This window comes from Pseudophryne corroboree, chromosome 1, assembly GCF_028390025.1.
Source record: "Pseudophryne corroboree isolate aPseCor3 chromosome 1, aPseCor3.hap2, whole genome shotgun sequence".
NCBI lineage: Eukaryota > Metazoa > Chordata > Amphibia > Anura > Myobatrachidae > Pseudophryne > Pseudophryne corroboree.
The window spans coordinates 54,310,441-54,336,076 of record NC_086444.1 but is presented as its reverse complement, the minus strand read 5'-3'; the positions used below and the strand labels follow the sequence as shown (position 1 = coordinate 54,336,076).

Genomic DNA, 25,636 nt, shown 5'->3' with positions numbered 1-25,636 from the left:
GGCGGGTTAGGTTTAGGCTGCGGAGGGGAAAGGGTTAGGTTTACACTGCAGGAAGGGCGGTTTAGGTTTAGGCTGGGGAGGGGGAAGGGTTAGGATTACACTGCAGGAAGGGCGGGTAAGGTTTAGGCTGCGGAGGGGGAAGGGTTAGGATTACACTGCAGGAAGGGCAGGTTAGGTTTAGGCTGCGGAGGGGGAAGGGTTAGGTTCACATTGCAGGAAGGGCGGGTTAGGTTTAGGCTGCGGAGGGGAAAGGGTTAGGTTTACACTGCAGGAAGGGCGGTTTAGGTTTAAGCTGGGGAGGGGGAAGGGTTAGGATAACACTGCAGGAAGGGCGGGTAAGGTTTAGGCTGCGGAGGGGGAAGGGTTAGGATTACACTGCAGGAAGGGCAGGTTAGGTTTAGGCTGCGGAGGGGGAAGGGTTAGGTTTACACTGCAGGAAGGGCGGGTTAGGTTTAGGCTGTGGAGTGTGGGAGAGGGTTAGAGCAGTAGGGGTAGGGTTAACATACTTACTCAACCGTTGGGATGCTGTGGTCGGTATTCTGACTGCTTACATCCCGAGCGCCGGCATATCAACCCCAGCCCATGTATTGTGCGTGTTCACCACGACATGCAGATTGTAAGGCCATTTGGGCAGGCACGTTTGCTTTCTGTTTCTTGCTAATATATGTAGTTTGTCATGATCTCTTTAATGTCCAGTGCTGTGTAATATGTCCGGGCTTTTTCTGTAATGAATTACAATACAAGTACAGCGCAGAAAACCCTGGAACGGCATAGCGAAACAGAAGCAGGACTTGAAGATTGTATCATAGGAGAGATTGCCATTTTTCAAAACTCAGTTTATGCAAAAAAATGTTGTAGATATGTCAACACTGACGATGAGCAGTTTATGTTAATTATCTAAGTGGTGATCTAAATAATATCTGTAATCTTGTATCCATTATATTATAGTGTTATTATCAGTGCTCACAACTGTAAGACAGGATTAAGGAGCTTTCCACAAACTTATGTACGCAAAGTAGTGAGCAGTGATATTGTAGTTGTGTAGTGTGCAAGCCTTCTATCTGCTGTTCATCTTTCATCCCTTTCTTGTCCCTGACTCCCCAGTTTCTATGTGGTTAGAGTATCCAATAGCCAATAAGATCACGAGAACTGACAATGGCGTAACATGCTTCAGATGAGTTTACTGATCCTGTGGGAGGCAGCGACCTATAGGCTTGTGGTGTTATGTTAGTGAGGACAGGGCTGCATGTGACATGGGCAGTGACATGATGTGAGGAGGGGATTAGAGGCAGCAGGAAGCCTCAGACTGAGAGTTATATAGTGGAAGGAGCAGGGTCCCCAGCAGCACAGAGTATATCAGGAGATGAGTGATGTGTCAGTGAGGACAGGGCTGCATGTGACAGGGGCAGTGACATGATGTGAGAGGGGAATGGAGGCAGCAGGAAGCCACAGACTGAGTTATATAGTGGAAGGAGCAGGGCCCCAGCAGCACAGAGTATATCAGGAGATGAGTGATGTGTCAGTGAGGACAGGGCTGCATGTGACAGGGGCAGTGACATGATGTGAGGAGGGGAATGGAGGCAGCAGGAAGCCACAGACTGAGAGCTATATAGTGGAAGGAGCAGGGTCCCCAGCAGCACAGAGTATATCAGGAGATGAGGGATGTGTCAGTGAGGACAGGGCTGCATGTGACAGGGGCAGTGACATGATGTGAGGAGGGGAATGGAGGCAGCAGAAAGCCACAGGGTGAGAGTTATATAGTGGGAGGAGCAGTGTCCCCAGCAGCACAGAGTATATCAGGAGATGAGTGGTGTGTTAGAGAGGACAGGGCTGCATGTGACAAGGGCAGTGACATGATGTGAGGAGGGGAATAGAGGCAGCAGGAAGCCACAGACTGATAGATATAGTGGAAGGAGCAGGGCCCCAGCAGCACAGTATATCAGGAGATGAGTGATGTGTCAGTGAGGACAGGGCTGCATGTGACAGGGGCAGTGACATGATGTGAGGAGGGGAATGGAGGCAGCAGGAAGCCACAGACTGAGAGTTATATAGTGGGAGGAGCAGGGTCCCCAGCAGCACAGAGTATATCAGGAGTTGAGGAGGAATGTATGTGTAAACTCTCGTTACTGTATGTAGTAGTAACTGCTGTTCTGTGCTTATCACTCAAAACCCATCAACAGTTCCACGTTATAACTTGATAATATCTAGACATTAAGGGGTACATTTACTAAGGTGGGAGTTTTTTTTTAGAACTAGTGATGTTGCTCATAAGAACCAATCAGATTCTACTTAACATTTATCTAGCTGCTTATAGAAGATAATAGATAGAAGCTGATTGGTTGCTATGGGCAACATCACCAGTTCTAAAAAATTCCCATCTTAGTAAATTTACCCCTATGTATTAGAACTTGGGTATTATAAAAGAGATAGAACAGCTTGGTGCAGAAGCCATGCAACTGGTGCCTGCTAGTGTAGTAGAACGGGGTCTTCCTACCCAGACCGGCTGCCACATTTACCCCCCTGCCAATCGGATCTGATCTAATGGATGGAGGTCACATTTTCCTTTTACACTCGGGCACCAGATTTTGCTGAGCCACCTTCAGTTCTGGACTCTGTGTACAAGCTGATGTTCTTTACTGTCCTCTTCTGCTCTGAAGGTGCCTCTGCAATGTCCTAGAAAGGTGACTGTGTGTCCCCTGATTCCTCTCTGTACATTGCGGTTTATTTAGAAGAAACCTACTATTCACTTTCTATCTGTTTCAGTGCTGAGTAGATGCACGGCACAGAATATGGGTCACATTCTCACCAGTGCATGATGTGTGCAGGCAGCGATCGTGTTGGTAACACAGTTGCGTATTTCTCTCATGTAATAATTGTCACTTCTTCCCTGCAGCTGCTAATCTGCCCTCCGGTTACAAGGTTTTTCTATGGACGCAGAATATCTTTCCATAAACTTCTAATCCAGGGAGACTCATCGGGGAAAGTTAGTATCTGGAGTGTGCCCGATGATCTCGAACAGCAAGAGAACACACAAGGTAACCGCATAAGCCGTTCACATCATTCGTCTCGCCTCCGTTTAAACCATAAGGGTAACATATCGCTGATCAGCAGTTAGTTTAGTTCAGAATGTTTGCTCTTCCTTTGTTGGATCCATTGGAAGTCATCCTCTAGGTTTGGTCACCGCACGCACTTTGTGGTCCTACCATTGTGGTAGTTGTAAGAGAACATTGCATTATCATAATTCATTATCTTTGTCGTGTGCATTGTGTAGACCAGTGGTTCTCAAGCTCGGTCCTCAGGACCCCACACGGTTCACGTTTTCTATGTCACCCAGCAACTGTACTGTGTGTCACCAACTGTCACATTTCAAAAATCTACAGGTGACCTGGAAAACATGGACCGTGTGGGGTCCTGAGGACCGAGTTTGAGCACCTGTGGTGTAGAGGTTATGTCAGATTGTTAAACACTGCTGTCCTCTCCATGCTCCTGTGTATACTATGGGGGTGATTCAGACCTGATCGTAGATGTGTAAATGTAGCACAGCCACGATCAGTCACACTGACATGTGGGGGGGGGGACGCCCAGCACAGGGCTAGTCCGCCCCGCATGTCATGCCCTACCCCGTTGTACAAGTACAAAAGCATCGCACGGTGCAATGCATTTGTACTGTAGGAGTAGCTCCCGGCCAGCACAGCTCCTGGCAGGGAGTTAATCGTTGCTACCCGGATCGCAGCAGCTGCATGTGACGTCACGCAGCCGTGGTTCCCCCCTACCCAACGGTCCGGGCCCGCCCAGCAACTGCCTCTTCCTGTCAATCAGGCAGAGGCGATCGCAGGGCTAATCTGCCATGTGCCGGCGCATGCGCACTTCAGACTGATCGCTGCTGTGCGTGTTCGCACAGCAGCGATCAGGTGTGAATTAGCTCCTATGTACCTGTGCATTGTGCCTGCATTACCCTGGTGAATTATGGGTGAGAGAATGGGCGCTCCCTAGCCATCTGCGTTTCCTATACAATGATCTGCTACTGATCAGCTCTCCTAACAGGGGTCCACAATGGCCTCCATTGCAGTGGAAAGACTCCAGCAGCTAATTACATGACATCAGACACAGCGCTGAAGCTATATTGTCCGTATTAACACTATTCGCTCAAGTCACCAGTGCAATCCAAGGCAGAACTCGGGATGCAAGATGGAGTTATACAGAGGGCACGGACATGAGCGTTTGTCTCTTATACACAAGCTGCGATTTATAGAACTAGATTAATGAACACGTCATTCTTTCTTACTGTCCTTCTTCCATTTGGCTTTAGAGTTCTTTTCCTTTTAGTTATACAATGTATAAAATTGGTAGCGGCAACATTGCTTTGTGCCGCTCGCTATCCTCGTCTGTGTAGCACTGGTTGTGTTGATAACATTGACACGTCTTATTAAATATAAGTGACACTTTGCTTTTATTATGTGAAACTGTGTACACACCAGTGCAGTTATCAGACCGATCACCTGATTTTGGCCGATTGGCCCAGTGATTGGATAGGTGTGTTTGCCGGAGCGGTAGCCAATAACATGCTTCAGAACGCTCATGCAATGGTGTTGTTGGGAGGTTGTATCTTATGAGCTGCTTATGATTTAAGATTCTCGATCTCCCAAACCTATAGAAGAGTACAGCTCACGGTGTTTAGGGTGCACTGCACACTGATCAGATCATCGCTCCGAGGATCGCAGTGTTTATCGGATCTGCTGAGTGTGTACCGTCCTTTACTTTCTGCCTCATTTCTCGCCAAATAAACGTATATGTTTATTATCTGCACACTGTGGCGCTGATTCATAGGTGGCAGCAAAGCAAAACAAAAAGCAAATAAGGCTGGGTACGCACTACACAACATACCAGCCAAAATATCGTTCCGGTGCGGATCGGAACACTAGATCGGCCACATCGCATAGGGTGTACCCACAATAGCCCACTCCCGGCTGTTGTCCCATCTAATGTACTGCAAGTCAGATGGGCCAACCCCGTGGACAGTGGCATGCAAGCAAATTCGGGGTGGACCGATATAACACCCCGGCATACGATCTATCTTGGAAGGTTTATGGTTGGCACGATATACCACGCTGGGCACACACATCGTGTAGTGTGTACCTAACCTCCATATATTGCGCTAATGAACAATGTATTGTGCAGTGTGTACGTCCGACGCAATATATCGGTACATCGGTCGACCATCGCCGGGTGCACACATTTTGTAGTGTGTACCCAGCCTAACTTTGTGCCTTGGCAAAACCATGTAGCACTTCAGCTAGGGCAGATGTAACGTGTAGAGATATAGATTTGGGAGTATGCAAGCTGAAATCTGAATTGCAGTGTATATCGGTCCAGCATTTGTGGCTTGCATGCAAAAGCTGCCAGTATTTACCCTGCATGCAAAAAATAAAGATTGTATGTGTACCCCTTGTTCAGGTGCAAAGTTACTTGTTTTTTTGATTTGCTCCCAACTCAGTCTTTTTCTCGACTCCACATGGGGGTATTCATAAACCCTGCGGCTAATTGCTCCACCAGGAGCAATCCAATTAGCGGGCTTTGCCCCACCCATCAATGCCCGATGTCCGACAGATGGAGCTGTGAGGTGAAGTCTATGCAAAATCGGGGGTTTGTGCGTGGGAAAACACATCGATCCCACAGTTTCTGCAAAATCAGTGGGTTTCTACGCCTGATATCCCAATTTTTAGGTTTGGGAAAATGACTATTTAATTGAATAGCCCTCCCCCCGTGCTGCAGGGATTTTAGCTGGCAATTAGTTTACCCCCCTGATGTTAAATGACACCTTGATAAATCTGCGACGTACATTTACAGCTCAATGTTTGGAAAGCCTCTATGGCTCCTCTTGCAGTGTACGTTTTAAACCATCAGCGAGCTCTCCATGTCTAGAGATTATTCCTTTGTAGAACGTTCCCCATATCTCATCTCCTTTGCTTTCAGTGGGCAGGGATTTTTTTTACTGCTGTTAGCCAGCATTTCCTTGTGGTGTGAATTTTCTTGCGCTGCTTCACATGGGAAGAGTTAGGATAGTTCCAGCCGAGGTTAGAGACCAATTGTTATTATCTGTGATGATTATACTGTATTGGCCCTGTAGTTGGTGGAAAGTTGTATGTCACACACGCGTTTTAATGATATCATCTTATTAGAGGGCAACCAAGCCGCCAGTATTACCATTAATCCTTTTTAGTCTTTCCACTGCAGACTTGTTTGGGGTGGGGTTAAAAAAAACTGTCATCTTATAGTATAAGAAAGTTACGATGCAAAGCATAGCATGCGTTTTCATTGTAGAAGCTTATACAGGGCATTATGTCACCATGGTAACTAGCCACCCTTTAAAATAACCAGGGGTTCCTCCGTCAGTGAGGCACCAGCTTCTTAATAAAAGTCAGACAGATAAGGCAGACGGAACCAAATCATATCCAGGTATGTAAAGTTGAGAATACACACCGTAGCTATTTAACCCCAGCTGCCCCGCCTCCTCAGCAGAGCCCCCTCCCGCTTCCAGTCCTGTCTCCCGTCGCTACTGAACCATGTGACGTCATGTAAGGTGCACAGTGGGTGCGAGGGCGAGAGCAGTGCACGTTAGGTTTAATGTGCTTGAACATCTCATTTAGATTATTTATAATAACTGGTATATTGGCTAAATGATATATGTCGGCTTGTTATTAATGTCAAGACGTGGCATTACATACTCTTTAAATGTTCCTGCACACCGGTCATGTTCTGAATGTTCAGTCAGAACTTTACCCTCTCCTGTAAATTCCATGGAAGAAAAACTATTTCTGTCTTTCAGGTTTAAAAATAACTACGAGTACCTCGCTGCAGGCGGCCTTTGACAAGCTGACCCCTCATCCTGCCGGCATTATAGACCAACTCAGCGTGATGCCGAACAGCACAGAACCGCTCAAAGTGACAGCCAGCGTCTACATTCCATCTCACGGACGTCTGGTCTGTGGTCGGGAAGACGGAAGTATAATCATTGTCCCCGCCACGCAGACCGCCATAGTCCAGCTATTGCAGGGAGAACACATGCTGAGGCGAGGTAGGGAGACCTTCAGTCATTCCTGTATTGTGGCTCCAAGAGCTCATGTATTGCCTGCATGACATTTCCAGCACTTGGAGACACCGTTGTTAGATCTGCATTCCCTATGGCACCTGTTTGTGTATTAGCACTGGAGGCTCATTGATGTGAGGATTGTAGGTGTACTCAGGCAGTGAGCTAGATAAAGCTGCTCCAGGAACACTGGGGGAGATTTGGAGAGAAGTAAAGTGGAGAGAGAAAAAGTACCAGCCAATCAGCTCCTAACTGCCATGTTACAGGCTGTGCTTGAAAAATGACAGTTGGAAGCTGATTGGCTGGTACTTTATCTCTCGACTTCATCTTTCTCCAAGAAGATAATTCTACCCCTATGGGAAAGTCTCCAGCTCATCTGCAGTGTATTGCTACTGTACACTCTGACCCTCATCTAGTACTTGCTCTTTTCTCAGCTTGTTCCCATTATATGTGTTGCAAGGTTTGTAGGTAATTCCTTTGGCAAGGGATCAAAAGGCAAATATAATAAAGTAGATTCTGATTTGGAAAAAGTACAGATTTTTCTGCAATTTGGCCATTTTATTATTTATTTAAAAAATAAAATTGCCACTCTAAATCCTACGCCATAATAACCGACAAGAAGCATTTTGCCAAACCAGAACCTACTGCATTTGCCCTCTTGTCCTTTCTTCAAGGCACTCTTACTACTGTCACAATTAATTCCATGGGCCTTGGTAGAAGCATTTTACGGTCACTCTGATGGGCAATTTTTTGCTTTTATTCTTTTTAATATTTCTCTTTCTCAGTGATTGAAATGATAAGCAATAACCTGAAAATTATTTATTATTTATTTATTACCAGTTATTTATATAGCGCACAGATATTCCGCAGCGCTTTACAGAGAAAAGTTATTTGGTACTGTATATGCTCACTCTGATGGCAGCATGGCGCACTTCTGGAGGGTTTACTGTAGATGGGTTCTATCCTTAATAGATTATTATTATGCAGGTACCATAAAATCACACAATGTAAGATGCAGGTGGACACTGACACAAAGTGATCAATATGTGCACATCAGGTTTATTTTAAAAGTCCGTTTTATCCTATATTATATTATTGTATTTGTGTCAAAAGTGTCCACCTGTATTTTGGATTGTGTATTTAGAAATTAGGGTATTGGAAAGCACCATCAAAACACCTGTCACTATTATGTAAGATTTCAGCTCTAGGAGCAGTGCCGTTTTTTGTATGATAAAAGGTGGCGATACTCGTATATGGTGATACAAGGTTTAGGATAGGCACTCTGGGAATATTGTAATCATGTCTGTAATCATTTCTGATTTCCTGGTAATTGAAATTGTTACACAATGTAAAAATGAGTCAAAACAAATGTGCGGGATCTGTGTACCCCTGTGTGCCGCCACAGGAAAAGCAGGGTCTAGGAATAGCCCCACCCATGCACCCAAAAAAGCAAAACTACTGATATGAGTCTGATGAGCTTGTTCCAGAACCTGGGGAGCATACAGATGAGCCAGTTGTGCTTGCCTTAAAATGTATGATGCCTACTGCAATGATATTGCAGTGCTTCTGTGCTATGACCTTCGACCCTTGTGACAATGTCATATTGACACATTGGATTATGGGTCAAATACATAGAAGGGCAGCTAGACCCAGGTCCTGACCATTTAGTTCTTCTCCTAGGTAGGAACCTGAGGGACTGGGGACACCCATTGTATGAATTATAATGCGACTGTTGCACGTTCCTAATGTAATGTATCCTGATTCTCATTTCTTAGGCTGGCCACCGCACAGAACGCTGCGGGGTCACCGGAACAAGGTGACCTGCTTATTGTATCCTCACCAAGTGTCCGCCCGCTATGACCAGCGCTACCTCGTATCCGGAGGAGTGGACTTCTCTGTGATTGTGTGGGACATCTTCTCTGGAGAGATGAAACATATCTTCTGCGTCCATGGGGGCGAGATCACACAACTTCTTGTCCCGCCAGACAGCTGCAGTGTAAGTACCCCACCATGGAAAGAAAAACGCCATGTGTTCCAATGGTACACCACCATGGGCACCATGTTTACAGATTGTAATTTTTATTTATTTATTTATTTATTTATTTTAAACCTTGGTTTATTTCCCCCCCAAAAGCTTTAATGTCATATTGAAAAGCCTTGAGTTCAAATTCACACTTAAATCAGTGGTTTTATGTGTTTGCTATAGTGGGGGAAAGTCGGCGTTTATTTATTTTTTGTTCCCAATTGCCAGACTTTCAAAATAACGACCCAAAAAATTTTGGGGCGTGCCACACCTATTACAACATATACAAACATGTACAAAAGTACTAGATGGGTACTAAAAATGTTAGTGGCTTCCCTGTCCTCTGTTTTTGCCCAGGTCTGGGCGATCATTTTTAGTCTGGAGACAAAGTCACGATTCGGAGTTTTGTTAGGTAATTTGATTGTGAACAGGACTAACTGTGGCAGGGATCACTCAACCGAGGCCCAGGCTTCGCCGGGAATGAAGGCCGCATTTGGGTTCTTCAGTTTGGAGAGGGTCCAGCGAGCCAAATGGATGTTTCTCTGTTGGTAATAGAGGTGGAGTAGGAAGGGGAGCAGGATGCCTAATAGGAAAGGGACTGACCCCATGCGTGCCACTGAAAATAAGCTTGCATGTCACTAGTGCCAAGGCTCGTCTACCCACTGTGCTACAGGTCAGTCTTTTAACCCCAAGTTTTTTGTTGCTTCAATAATATAGACTGTCAATACTTTGCTCCAAACCATTTAATAATCCATTTATTTATATTTAATAATGTTCCCTATTCTCCGTGCTGGAAGATAGTGTGGTTCTGGAATGTTTTTGCTCCCTATTGTCACCGTAATCCTGCTGTAACCACTCTCCTGGCCACGTACAGATGTGTCCCCATTGGATGTAAGCACCAAGTTCCCCGCTCTGATTCTGCACGAGGAAGTAGCCCATTCCTCTCTGTGTCTCATCCTGCAAGCAGTTTGTCATCCGTTAATTAGCGGCAAACCACTGCTATCCCTTCTGTGTATCTATCACTGAAACCACAGCCCGGGATAATGTAGTCAGCATGATCTCTATTTGATTATCTCAATTATTGCCTGTAATAAGAAAAAAAAATAATTACCCTAAATACCATCTAATTAGAAATAAAAGCTTTAGTTAATTCCTTGTTATAGATTGCCGTGCGTCAGAAGCAGAGTCTCTTTCCCCCCCGTGTCACGCTTATTTTATTGTTCCATGCCAATAAAGAAATATATGACATAAATAGCTGGGAAATGTCATTTGTCACATCATAATGTGTCCCACCGAGCGTTTTTTAAAGTGACTTGAGTAATGGATTGGGGATGCAAAATCTGCCGCAGTTCCTGTAAAAGTTTCTCTGCTAGACAAATAATCTGACAAGAATAAAGCAATATAGAAGTTTAAATGAATTATTATTGGAGAAAATCAATACAGAATATTTACCAAGAAGCTTTATTTTTTTTGGGGGGGGAGAAGGGGTGGGCATAATTCATTATCGCAATATTTAATTTTTACATTGTCATCGTGCGATTTTGTTTCTTTGAATTATCTTGGGATTTAAAGGGCCGCTACACGTTTATCCAGTTCATTGCATAGGTTATGGTCTCTGTGGATTAGTAATCTTTTAGTTAGTGTGTGTATGTACAGTAGATCCTCTTACTATCTTAAGGAATGGGACAAAACTGGCGTTATAGTGGATGCGACGTACTCGTACGATGTAATGAATACATTTAATGATTTGTGCAGAAGAATACACCTGTCAAATGAGGGTGGCATTTTAAAATGTGAGGGTGCATTATAAGGGTTTGGTATGTTAGGTAGATTAGACTTAGGTCGACAGTGTCTAGGTTGACCATTATTGGTCGACTGTAAGTAGGTCGACAGGGACTCTGTCGACATGTACTAGGTCGACATGAGGGATTTTTTTTATTTTTATTTTTTGGGTGTCGTTTTCTCCGTACAATGACCGGGAACCCCAATTAGTGCACCGTGTCCCCTCGCATGGCCAATTAGGTTACCGTTCCCAATTGTAGTCCACACGGATCGTGAAGTATGAAAAAGTTTTTGAAAAAATGATTTAGCAAAAACACTCATGTCGACCTAGAACGTGTCGACCTAGAGTCCCTGTCGACCTAGAACCCATGTCGACCTACTTACTGCCGACCAATAGTGGTCGACCTAGACAGTGTTGACCTACTTACTGTCGACCTAAAGACCGAATCCCCATTATAAAGATGAAGCAGGGTGTATAAAATAAATGTAAATAGATATATTACGTGTCACAGACGAGTTCTACACTAATATTTTATACACACTATGCTGACCTGCACTTTATTTCACAATAGTTTGTTTGAAGCAAAGCAATTATATCCTCCTATTGTTCTTTTCCTTTTATAGAGCAGTGTTGTGGTGAGTTGTGTAACACTAAATATCTGTATGAATGTATATGTTCAGCATATTCTGTGTGCGCCTCTTGTCTGTAGACAACTGGTTTCTTTGAAATGATTATTTTGCACGGGTCACATATGGAATGGCGGTGGTGTAAGAGTAGGTGACTTAATGTGTTACCCCCGCTGTGTAGATATACATGTCTGCGTTGGGCATGTATTGGATAAATTAATATATCCGCCCTTTCTTTTATGTATCTGGCAACATATAGTCATAACGGGTGGTATTCAGGAGACCGCCGGTCAGCCGTACTACACCCGTCATAACATAAATGTTAACATCTCTGAACGCGCTGCACAAGACTCCTCTGTAGAAGAAAAGGTCTTCTGAATTATTGAAAGCTGAGTTGACCTCTTACTCCTTGCAGCCAGCGTACCGTTTGGGCAGGTGATTTGGTCCAGCCAGCTCCAAACTGTGTGTAATGCCAACAGTTGCGTCGGTTAATACCCAATGGCAAGTTAGATAGCTCTCCAAGCAAAATCACCATGAGCATTCGTTATTTGCGGACTGCATTATGTAATGGTGGTTAGGGTGTATATCCCTTTCATTTAATCCACCTGTTTACTCTTTAATGGATCACTAAATTCCTTTACTGATATTTGCCGTTATGAGCCTCTAGGGCAGTGGTTCTCAAACTCGGTCCTCAGGACCCCACACAGTGCATGTTTTGCAGGTAACCCAGCAAGTGCACAGGTGCATTAATTACTCACAGACACATTTTAAAAGGTCCACGGGTGGAGCTAATTATTTCACTTGTGATTCTGTGAGGAGACCTGCAAAACATGCACCGTGTGGGGTCCTGAGGACCGAGTTTGAGAACCTGTGTCCTAGGGTATATTACATTCTTCACTTTACATAGTAGCGCAGCTTTATTGTAATGTTAGTTATTAAACCTCCACTGCATTACAGACTGGAGCTCCTCCTATGTCAGGGCAGTGCCGTAATGGAATCTGGTACGGGTGTCATAACTTACTATGGGGTCTATTTACTAAGCCTTGGATGGAGATAAAGTAGCAGCCAATCAGCTCCTAACTGTCATTTTTCAAACCCAGCCTGTGACATGGCAGTTAGACAGTGATTGGCTGTTACTTTATCTCCATCCAGTGCTTAGTAAATAGACCCCTATGTGAGGTATCTAATATGACTGAACCCTGTCCTTGTGTATGAATTTCTCCATCCGCACCATGCATTTGGTCAGAGTGTCTCTACAGAGCTGTCAGTCACACTCTGTCTGCTCAGATAATCACCTGCTGGGTTCCAGATGTTAAGTCGACCCCATATGGTTGACGGGTGCAAACGGCTGACATGGCAATAGTTTTTTTTGTTCTGAATTTAATTTAATTTTTACATATCTTCAACATTTTACCATCCACGTGGACTACGATTGGGAATAGTAACCTGTAGTGTGGCAAACGAAGCGAGCCTAATTTGGCTTCTACATGGTTAAACATACAAAATGACACACAAAACAACAACTTGCGTCAACCATTTCCATATCAACCTTTTCACTGTGTTGACCTTTTGTCCCTGTTGATCTTTGGTGTCTATTTTTTTCATGTCAACCTATTGACCCTGCCGACCTTTTGACCCATCGACCTAGTGCATGTTGACCTATTTCTGTTGACCACACCCATTTTTTAGGTGGTGCAAACGAACATCTATCCAAATCTAAATCCGGACCGCTGAGTTCATTATAAAGCTTTCAGTTATTTGATGTATGTTATATAACTCCGTGATCCTCAGCCGCTCATATGGTCTCTGTAACGAGCTGCGATGGGTAGGTGAGTGAGCGCTACCTGGTGATCCTGTCTCTGTATTGCAGACCCGGGTGCAGCACTGTATCTGCTCGGTGGCCAGCGATCACTCAGTCGGCCTCCTAAGCCTGAGAGAGAGGAAGTGCATCATGCTGGCCTCGCGTCACCTCTTCCCCATTCAAGTCATAAAGTGGCGACCGTCGGATGACTACCTCGTGGTCGGCTGCTCGGATGGCTCCGTCTACGTCTGGCAGATGGATACCGGTAAGGTCGTTTCTGCCTCTTTGCCCCTGCAGTAGCAGTGTGTGGTGCCGGCCAGGCGGCGTGTTTAGGTAGATCATGGTTCTGTAATAACAGAGGCATGTCATTATTTTCATTGATTTACGATGTTTTTATAGCTGAAGACTCAAGTGGCTGGTGTGTGAAAGGTGAGATTCCCAGTACAGGTTCAGGGCGGCAGATACAGGAGACTGGCTTTGCAATATATCGCAGTTTTAGGCCCGGTTGAGCCAGCTTAGGTTCATACGCACAAAGGGGATGCAGTCAATTTACCTCAAATCAAAATGCCGACAATCGAAATCCTGACACCAATTGACCGACTGTAAAAATCCCGACAAGGTCAAAATACAGATATTTAAAATACCGATAAGGTCAAAATACCGACATGTAAAATGCCGACAGGTCAAAATACTGACATGCATTTTTCATGATTTTTTTCATTGAAACCGACTTGTTCATACTATACCATCTCAGTGGACCTGGAGGAGGAATATAATAGTGTGCCGAACGCAGCAAGCCATGCGAGGGGACGCGGTACACTTATATGGTGTCCATGTCGACCTATGTTGACGCACACAAAAACAACGAAAAATGTATGTCGGTATTTTGACCTGTCGGCATTGTAAATGTCGGGATTTTGACCTGTCGGCATTGTAAATGTCGGGATTTTGACCATCTGTCAATTGGTGTCGGGATTTCGACCGTCGGCATTTTGATTGGAGGTATTTCATACCGTTCCCGCACAAATGGCTTTCCTTTGCTTGTGTCGTAATATAATGACGTATTATACAGGTTGAGTATCCCATATCCAAATATTCCGAAATACGGAATATTCCGAAATACGGACTTTTTTGAGTGAGATTGAGATAGTGAAACCTTTGTTTTCTGATGGCTCAATGTACACAAACTTTGTTTAATACACAAAGTTAATAAAAATATGGTATTAAATGACCTTCAGGCTGTGTGTATAAGGTGTATATGAAACATAAATGAATTGTGTGAATGTACACACACTTTGTTTAATGCACAAAGTTATAAAAAATATTGGCTAAAATGACCTTCAGGCTGTGTGTATAAGGTGTATATGAGACATAAATGCATTCTGTGCTTAGATTTAGGTCCCATCACCATGATATCTCATTATGGTGTGCAATTATTCCAAAATACGGAAAAATCCCATATCCAAAATACCTCTGGTCCCAAGCATTTTGGATAAGGGAGACTCAACCTGTATTCATAAATTCCTGTATATAATGAGTAAGTTTGGATGTCGTCGCTTAGAACTGATGAATTATGTTATCAGTTCAGTTCTCATTAGGAAAAATTGTGTTTTAATGATGCAGACACTACATTACTAATGATGCAGCTGCTACAGCAAGTTATTATATGTATTGGACGTTGGATTGGCTCTCTGTGGCCGTACTCCTTGGTAACGTCTCATATCTGTGACCTACAGCAGGTTCTGCATCATCCCATGTACTGTTTATTTAACAGATCTCCTTCTCCCTTCCAATATTATATATATTAGAGGAGGCTCTCCCCAAATTTGTAACGTCTAATATTGTTTGTATAGCGGCACCAATTGCTGTACAGAGAATATGCATCATTCATGTCATGATGCATTATACAATCCCTTTTTGGACCTCAATAAAGGCCTGACTTATACAACGTGTTCCCATGGCGATTATTGTTGTACTGCCATTGGAATATTTTCTGCTGCGTCTGAATACGCAATTACTAATCCTACTGTATAAAACCTCATCATCCGGCCATGAACCACATTTAGAAATTACCGATTCACAGAATCTAGAAATAAGGCTTTTTGGATTTGGCGGATAAACCCTACTCCTGATTTTCTTGCAAGTTTATGGGGCGTAACAAAGTGTTATTGCTTCTTTAAGTAAAATGACAGCTAACATTCATTACTTACGTCTTTCATGTTTCATTTTTAATGTGCAAATTGTATTCTATATGCTTTTATATGGGCAAGTTTTATTTTAGGTAAACCCTTTATTACAAATGTAAGCAACTGGGACTCTCTCAACAGGAATGTAAAGTATTACACGACAGGCTGCTCACTGCTCTGTAATGGTATAAACCTCATACCAATCGCTTTTATTGAACAAGGATGCTTAGGTCTCACTTGGCTATCCCACATCGTGGATCGATGCCTGAAATAGATGGTACTTGTCTGAGTAGATTATAATCCATCCCCCATACTAGTAGCTCTCCAGGCATTGCCTAAGCTGTATCTGGCCACAGGCACTTTCTCTAGTTAATACGTGCAGCCAATGACGTTGAAGACCTAATTGACAAAGTAGAGGATACATTTGGGATATGCGCAAAGTTCAGGCAGCAGTTACAAAGAAAATGTTTCTGTTGTTCTTTGTCTTTTGTTGTGCACTGAATTCAGGACGTGGGTGTATATCTGCGGGTTATGTGGCACCCGTGGCATTTATAATCTCGATGAAGACCGCCCTCTTTGTTCTGTCTCTGGCACCCAGTAGTTATTGTACACTTCTGTTTTACCGTAAACACTACATGTTACATTCTCTCTGATAGTGTGTGTGCACGGAAACTCCTGTTTATCCATAGGGCCTGAGTGTCCGTGTTTCTGGCTCCAATACAATTACCAGGCAGAGAAAGGAGCTTGGGGTCATTACGAGTTCGGTCACAGGGGGATCCTGGAGCAGGGCAGGGCTGCAGGACCTTTCTAATTGACAGCTGATCAATTCTATGAGGTCATTTTGTTTGATTTTACTTGGATCTTAAGCAGATCTTCCCTTACACATGGGAGATCTGAACATACGTCAGGGAGGCTGCGGGCCTGTGAATTCTGTATGAGCAGCTTGTATTATATGTACAGTACATCTAGTTTGCCTTCTGTTATATTTCTCTAACGTCCTAGTGGATGCTGGGAACTCCGTAAGGACCATGGGGAATAGCGGGCTCCGAAGGAGGCTCGGCACTCTAGAAAGATTTATGACTACCTGGTGTGCACTGGCTCCTCCCACTATGACCCTCCTCCAAGCCTCAGTTAGATCTTGTGCCCGGCCGAGGTTGGATGCACACTAGGGGCTCTCTTGAGCCCTTAGAAAGAAAGTATAGATTTAGGTTTTTTATTTTCAGTGAGACCTGCTGGCAACAGGCTCACTGCAGCGAGGGACTAAGGGGAGAAGAAGCGAACTCGCCTGCTTGCAGCCGGATTGGGCTTCTTAGGCTACTGGACACCATTAGCTCCAGAGGGATCGACCGCAGGCCCAGTCCTTGGTGTTCGGTCCCGGAGCCGCGCCGCCGTCCCCCTTACAGAGCCAGAAGCAAGAAGAGGTCCGGAAAAGCGGCGGCAGAAGACATCAGTCTTCACCAAGGTAGCGCACAGCACTGCAGCTGTGCGCCATTGCTCCTCATGCACACCACACACTCCGGTCACTGATGGGTGCAGGGCGCTGGGGGGGGGCGCCCTGAGCAGCAATATAAACACCTTGGCTGGCAAAAATACATCACATATAACCCCCAGGGCTATATGGATGTATATTAACCCCTGCCAGATTCCATAAAAATGCGGGAGAAAAGTCTGCGAAAAAGGGGCGGAGCCTATCTCCTCAGCACACTGGCGCCATTTTTCCCTCACAGCTCCGTTGGAGGGAAGCTCCCTGGCTCTCCCCTGCAGTCTACACTACAGAACAGGGTTAAAACAGAGAGGGGGGGCACTAAATTTAGGCGCAGTATAAATTATATAAAAGCAGCTATAGGGGACATAACTCAGTTAGTCCCTGCATTATATAGCGCTCTGGTGTGTGCTGGCATACTCTCACTCTGTCCCCCCAAAGGGCTTTTGTGGGTCCTGTCCTCATTGGAGCATTCCTTGTGTGTGTGCGGTGTGTCGGTACGGCTGTGTCGACATGTTTGATGAGGAGACTTATGTGGAGGCGGAGCAGATGCCGATAAATGAGATGTCGCCCCTGTGGGCCGACACCAGAGTGGATGGATAGGTGGAAGGTATTAACCGACAGTGTCAACTCCTTACATAAAAGGCTGGATGACGTAACAGCTATGGGACAGCCGGCTTCTCAGCCCGCGCCTGCCCAGACGTCTCAAAGGCCATCAACGCTCCCTCAGTTGGCAGACACAGATGTCGACACGGAGTCTGACTCCAGTGTCGACGAGGTTGAGACATATACACAATCCACTAGGAACATCCGTTGCATGATCCCGGCAATATAAAATGTGTTACACATTTCTGACATTAACCCAAGTACCACTAAAAACAAAGGGTTTTATGTGTGGGGAAAAAAAGCAGGCAGTGTTTTGTTCCCCATCAAATGAGTGAATGAAGTGTGAAAAAGCGTGGGTTTCCCCAAAAAGAAACTGGTAATTTCTAACAAGTTACTGATGGCGTACCCTTTCCCGCCAGAGGATAAGTTACGCTGGGAGATATCCCCTAGGGTGGATAAGGCGCTCACACGTTTGTCAAGGTGGCACTGCCGTCTTAGGATACGGCCACTTTGAAGGTACCTGCTGATAAATAGCAGGAGGCTATCCTGAAGTCTGTAATTACACACTCAGGTACTAGACTGAGACCTGCAGACTGCTGCAGCATGGTCTGTACCCCTTTCAAACAGGGATACTATTTTGCGAACATAAGACGTCGTCTTATATATGAGGGATGCACAGAGGAATATTTTGCCGGCTGGCATCCTGAATTATTGCAATGTCCATTCTGTCAGGAGGGTATTGGAGACCCGACACTGGACAGGTGATGCTGACTTTAAAAGGCACATAGAGCCTTATAAGGGTGAGGAATTGGTTGGGGATGGTCTCTGGGACCTCGTATCCACAGCAACAGCTGGGATGAAAATATTTTACCTCAGGTTTCCTCACAGCCTAAGAAACGCACTGTATTATCAGGTACAGTCCTTTCGGCTTCAAAAAAGCAGGCGGGTCAAACGAGGGAAGAGGGAAAAAGCTGCACCAGCAGCCAGTCCCCAGAATCAAAATTCTTCCCCTGCTTCCTCTGAGTCCACCGCATGACGCGGGGGCTCCACAGGCGTAGCCAGGTACGGTGGGGGGGCCGCCTCAAAAATTTCAGCGATCAGTGGGCTCGCTCACAGGTGGATCCCTGGATCCTTCAAGTAGTATCTCAGGGGTACAAGCTGGAAGTCGAGGCGTCTCCCCCCCGCCGTTTACTCAAATCTGCCTTGCCGACAACTCCCTCAGGCAGGGAGGCTGTGCTAGAGGCAATTCACAAGCTGTATTCCCAGCAGGTGATAGTCAAGGTGCCCCTACTTCAACAAGGACGGGGTTACTATTCCACACTGTTTGTGGTACCGAAACCAGCCAGTTCGGTGAGAACCATTTTAAAATGGAAATCCTTGAACACTTTGTCAAAGTCAGAAAAATGTCTCTATGCACGTTGCCATATTTGCACCGCACACTGGTCCGCGCTGCGCATGCGTACGCTCTCCCGTGAAGGCGCATACCCGCGATAGCGTGCACTCGCAGGCGCGGTATGCGTATTTACGGTAGAGTTTATGTAGTCGTAGCGTGCGACTCATTCGTTACAAATGTTCACAATTAATGTAGTTTGTAGATCATGGTCCCCTTGATAGATTCTGAAAGTTTGGTTAAAACAGAGGGTCCCTGTTTAAAGGAATCCCTCTTTGTATTGTACGAAGGGTCTGACAGGAATCATACAGCCGTGTTTGGTACCCATCGGAAGAGTATTTAATTAGTAATATTCCGGTGTTGGTTTGGAGCGTATTAATCGCTCGTGCGAATAGTTATGGACATAAGAAGTTTATGTCCATTTCTATTATTTGCACATACTCAGGTATGCGGCGGGAAACCCAGTTTCCCACCCACCTGAGCTGTTGGAAATCGTCACAGCCCACCTGTATGAATCACCCTATGACCTTTTGTTATGATGCAGGGCCGAATTCCTTCGGCCAATGGACAATGGGATTGTAGGACCATGAGATTGCATTGTGTGTGGGGCATAAATAGGCAGGCCGACCATATCCAACTCTCACTCTCTCTCATCAACGGTTATCTGCTGATAGCCGGGAGCTGGATATCGAGGCGCAGGCGATCATACCCTTTGTGCGTAAGTTTCTCTCCGTAATCATTGTCATACTGTGAGCCAATTTCTCTCATCTCTCCCCGTCTCTCTCTCTCTCCTCTTTTCTCTTATATCTCTCATAGTATTATAGTATTGTATTGTATTGCATTTAGGTCAGTGTAGTATTGTCTTTTTGTATTTATTGTTTAGTTCTGTGGTTAGGAAGTCTCTGTTATATTGTAGTGTATCATTTGTACTGTTATCCCCTTTTACAAATATATTAGATATAATACAGTTAATAGGCTTTGGAACCTAAACCAGTATCTGTGTATTTTCTATAGTGTTAAGTGTTCACTTGAGCGTCGGTGACGCTCAAGCAGCTTTGTAGTTAGTCAGGTTACACAAGGTTGCACTTACACCCTGTATTCACATTAAGTTATTCTGTGTATTTCATTGGTATAAGGTTTAAACATTAAGGTATAGCGTTGTGAGCGTCTGCGCCGCTGGTGATCTCCTCGTGGTCTCGAGCGTCTGCTACGCCATAGCGAATCATTACGTTAGTCAAAAGCCATTTAACGTGCTGTCCTGTGATCGCTGGGCCGTGAGCGAACGTGACGCTTGAGCGTCTCGCCTACGGCTGAGCGATCGTTACGCAACCAGCGTACCCGTACGGTACTTCTTAAGTAAACAGCGTACAGTGTTCTTAGACTTCATAAAGGGTTGTTTATACGACAAAGGAATTTAGCATTGTCAATTGGGGACTCGTCCTATCCTTCTCATATCTGCACTAGGTAGATCAGCAGACATTATCCCCCAGCAAAGGGTGGGAGGTTGTCTCCCAGTGCTGACGGGATAAGCGTCTGCTTCGCTTAGATAAAGAGTGCTGAAGGAATCCGGGAACCGGAAGTAAGAACAAAACGCTTGTGTCTTTTAAAACTGTTTTATTTCTCTTCTGTCTTGCGTATACACGCACGCATACACATATCTGCATTTTCTGTTTCATTTTCGTATATCACTATTCCTGTTTGCCAAATTTTTATAGTTGATAGAAAGTGCTAAAAGAGATTTGCTGTTATTTCATAGTAGAGGTAATAGTTAAAGTATAGAACAACACACGATCTGCCTGGGAGATAAGGCAGTCAGTGTGGATTGCGGTAGATGATCAGGGATCATTTACATTGATAAAAGTATATATTGTGTTACGGTGGATCTTTGCATTGCGTACACGTGTCGCTAACAAAGACTAGCGTACGCAATCCAAAAGGCAGACGCACGCAGCGTACATTACGCAACGTAGCGTCCGGTTACGCTCACGTAGCTCAAGTCACGAAAAAGGTGAATTAGCGCAAAGCGATAATTAGCGCAAAGGCGATAAGTAACGCACAGCGGTAGATAACGCGAAGCGGTAAATAACGCAAATCTATTTTTGGAAAAATCTGAAATTTAGTTTAACAGATCCTACTCCTAATTGGTAACACTGTTGGACTGAAGACAATTTCTGCGCAGAAATAGATATAGAAACAAAGTGTACATGTGTTGAGTGAGTGTGGTTTTGTATACATAAGTTTATACAACTTTAAGGTGGAACCAAAAGGAAAGCCGGGTACTCGTCAAGGGACATACGTGTAAGTGACATATACGGTGGCTAGGGAGGCATCCCTGGTTAAATAATATTTGAGCATTAGAGTATAGCGGACCATAAGGTAACAAGACCAGGAGGTCATAAGGTAACAAGACCAGGAGGTCGTAAGGTAAAAGGTCCGCTATAAAAGTCCAGTGGCACAACGCCTGGGGTGTTGGTGCAGAACCCATATAGGCCATACAAGCTCTTGCTGAAGGAATCGCGGCCGGAAACATCGATTCCATTGATCTTTCAGTACATAACAAGTAGTGCTTATGTACTGAACGATTGGACCGCACGTAATTGTGTGCAGTAGTTAGTAATCTGACCTAATACCATTAGAGTAAAGTGGTCACAAACGCTATTTGTACATTCTGACGTGATTTGTGTAATTTTTTATTTTTGGAAGGGAAGTTCGCTGGTCACTCAGGAACTATCTAACAACCCCACCTTTACTGGAAAGAGTAAGTGTCCTGCGGGTAACCCTCATATGTTCCAGTAAACAGAAGGTTTTTGGTAGGGCCCTGTATCGAGTACGCCAGCACCACGTCGGTGTGATCAGGTCGTATTGGTCGAGGTGGGCGAGTGAGTGGGGTACTCGGTAAACCGCCACCGCCGGCCTACTGTGGAGTAATTTGGTTGTCTGAAAAGGCTTGCTGAAAACCTTGATACAGAGATCCAAGGAGGACTAAGCAACACCTGCAGACTATGGGGGCCAGTTGCTCAGGTAGGGGGCGATCAACCCTGGTTCAGGTTGATTCTGTGAACCGACCAGTTGGGTCGGCACGATATGTAATGTGTGAAAAATATGGAAGTCACACCGAATCTTTATGTGATGAATGGGAGAGAATGACTGTACAAGACAGGGACAAATTCCCAAGAATAGGTAGCTTTAGTCCAGAAGTGTTACAAAATTTAAGGAGGAGGATATGTCTCGTAAAATCAGCAAAGAGACGAATTCAGCATCATGATTATTTACAGTTATGGCACCAGGAAGGTGAGATACAGAGAGGTTTGGCTCTGGCGGCAGGATCTGGGGCAGTCAGGAAGCTGATAGCCACAGCTCCTCCTCCACCATACATTGCAGGAGAGAAGTTGATTACGGAGAGAAACGCACTGGGTTATAAAACAAAAACTCTTAGTAACCTTGTAAATGTTAATGATGTTAACCAAATAACTCATGCAAGTATTAACCTGTGCAAGTCGCACCCCATGTTAAACTTCCCTCAGGATTACCAACAAGAAAGTGAGCCCAGAACGATGTCGGCACCTCTTCCAGAAGCCATCCTACAAGACATCCAGGTGGACGCGACCAAATTGGTAAAGGCAATAATCAAACCCCCTAACGGAGGGTCAGGTGAGGTCGTGTCCACAGGTACGTACAATGTTTTATATCACGCACAAACAAATGTACCCCATATTGTAAGACCAAAACAAGGTGATGTGATTGAGTTTAGTCCTGTCAGGGTGATCACAGTCCCCAATGGGAAGACTGATGATCAGGGAACCATTCCCGTCAAGGACAGTGCAATGCGCCATCCCTGGTCCCGGACAGAATTGAGATCAATCATGTCTGATTACCCAGATCCTAGGAAAGATCTAACTGTATGATCAAAGATTCACAGAAGGCATACCAACCCCCTAGACATGAAAATGAGCAAAAGTTATGACACACCAAATTACAAGCAGGGATCACATAGGAAGAATTTTGGGCCACACCCATAATATATAGTCAGGAAAGGTGATCATTAGGACTGATGGTAAGCCTGAGGTAACGGTTAATAAATTGGGAGGTCATTCACTGAAAGACACAGGAATGACCAGGTGAAACGTTGTAAATGTATCAGTGAAATGTTTTTTCTCTCTCTCTCTCTCTATCCCCATCTCTGACGAGTATTGGTAAGAATTCACACATTGCATACCCACTTGGTCCTTGCAGAAGTCTACCAAACCCCAGCATGACCTCCGCCACAATGTATTTCTGGCCAGATACAGACAGTGGAGTAATGCAGGTGCTGGTGGGGAGGGACTGCTCAAGGAGACCATTAGACACGTAGATATGACAGCCTGATAATCTGACAATGTTTTTCTAATGCTAACAATGTTTTCTTAATGTTGACAATGTTTTAAAAAATGCTTTGTTTCTCTTTTCCTATTGATGGTTAATGTCGAGTTATGTAATATATATATGCATATGAATTGTTCTCTATCTCTTGTTTTTTTTTTTTCTCTCTCTTCTCACTCATGTTTTCATGGTTTAAAGATGGTATGTCACCCCTCAGTTGGACCAATGGTAATGCCAGATTTTTTCTCCTTACAGAAAGATCGCCGGTTAGGAAGGAATATTGCATCACCAGAATGTTCGTTTGGAAGACTGAGAGACAGCACCTTTGAGAGGACAGCAGAACAAGAAGAACAACAAGACGAGAGAACTTATTATCGTAACAAGTTCTCTCCCCCTCAAACTGTTTTCTTATACCCCCTTTACAAATTTCTTCTTTTCTCCTCCTGTAAGATGGACTTGCCCCAAGAGACTGTGATATGGATTTTCCCGTTAACCATGATGTTGACCAGAGCAGTCTGTTTCGGTGAGAGTACCAGTGAGGTCGAGAAAGGATCCAGAAAGGTCCTGATGACTGAGACGGAGGTGTAAATTTCCAATAGCAACCCAATCACCAAGCAAAGGCGAGTACCGGGCACGATCTAACAACCATGTTATTTGTAAACAATTGTGAAGGATTGTTAGTTCAAAAAGAAAACTGTATCTGTAGGCTCTGTGACAATGGTTGAGGATGGATGCATAAAGAAATGCCAATCCAGTTTTAATATCCATATGGACCGGCATCCATTGAGTGACTATCACTCCTTAGTGGGTAGTGTGTTAAACCAAACAGATTGTTGGGTATGCTCTCAAGTACCTCAGGGTCACAGCAAATCAGGGCTAGTACCATTTCCTTTAACGTTAGGGGAGGTACTTGAGCTAAGTGGTGGGAGACCGGTGGATCGGAGGTTTAACATCTCCAGCCCTCCTAGTTTGAAGCTCCACCAATACCATGTGGATAGGTCCCTCTTATGTTTCAACATCTCCAATCCCAGAAAACCGGGAAATTGGGAAGTGTCGTGGAGCAACCTTACCATGACCTTTTCACACAGAGCAGATAGAATGCCTACAGATACAGAGCTCGTACGCCACATAGCCAGTAGAGGAAAATCTTTTCGGTATCGATATACCTTAGGAAATAGGATTACTAGAGTTGGAGAGGTATCACCAGGATACTGTGCACATATCGCACAAACTGATACGTGCCTTAAGCAGATGGAAGAATTAGGGTCAGGAGATTTCACCTGGAAGGTTTGTAACATGGTCATGTCCTTCTCCGTCCCTTATGTTCTCCCCGATGATGCATATTTCATATGCGGGAGAAAGGCGTACAAGTGGCTTGCCCCAAACTCTGAAGGATTGTGTTATATTGGAAAAGTATTGCCTGAAGTGATGACTGTTACACATGACAAAATGAAGGACATACACCGTGGTGCCCAAGCTCCTTATACTCACACTCATTACGAGCACCGAGTTAAAAGACAACTGTCAGAAAGGTTAGAGCATCCGGCCTCTGATCTTATCCATGAATCCACCGGGATTCAGGTTCTGGTAGCGTTAGATTTCACTCGTACCGCTCGAGGAGTGATGAATTATAGATACATTTCCGCACTCGCCAATTTGTTAGATAATATCACTGAAATGTATGATGACACGTTTAGATACACTGGAAGAGAACTTCAAGCTTACAAAACAGAACTAGTTCAGCATAGGATGGTTCTTAATTATCTTACAGCAGTAACAGGCGGATATTGTGTTACATTGGCAACACAGTACGGCATAAAGTGTTGCACGTATATCACAAATAGCACCGAGGATCCGGTAGAGGTCATAGACCAAAAGATGGACGATATTCTCCAATTGAAGTGGGAATTTCGTCGAAAACACAATCTCACCCTTGCTGCTGTAGGTAATGAGCTGACTGGTTGGGTGTCATGGTTGAACCCGCGAAATTGGTTCTCCGGTTTAGGAGACTGGGCTCAAGGAGTCATAATGGATGTTGGAAAGTTTCTCCTATGTATCTTGGGTGTTGTTATATCGATTGGATTGATATTTAGATGCGGGCAGGCTTTAATGAGGTGCAAACAAAGTACAAGAGTGATGAGCTTGAGGAGCGAGGAAACTGTAATTAACCTGGATTTGATTTATGACCCAATGATAGAAACCAGAATGTGATGAAAATGCGATTATACGGTCCGTTTCTTTCACCTGTTTTTCTGCTTTTCTCCAAGATACAAAGACCCCCTTGGACGAGGA

The 25,636-nt window shown here is 44.6% G+C and overlaps 1 protein-coding gene across 7 annotated transcripts in view; it reads left to right on the top strand.

Moving 5' to 3' along the window:
• WDR7 (WD repeat domain 7) overlaps window positions 1-25,636 on the top strand; it is a 799,383-nt gene that overhangs the window by 131,497 nt on the left and 642,250 nt on the right. For all 7 annotated transcript variants that reach the window (XM_063959708.1, XM_063959725.1, XM_063959718.1 and 4 more), the window contains 4 exons: window positions 2,894-3,035; window positions 6,827-7,075; window positions 8,863-9,083; window positions 13,390-13,585. In XM_063959708.1, coding sequence (XP_063815778.1) covers window positions 2,894-3,035; window positions 6,827-7,075; window positions 8,863-9,083; window positions 13,390-13,585 — 808 coding nt within the window. The remainder of the gene's footprint in view (window positions 1-2,893; window positions 3,036-6,826; window positions 7,076-8,862; window positions 9,084-13,389; window positions 13,586-25,636) is intronic.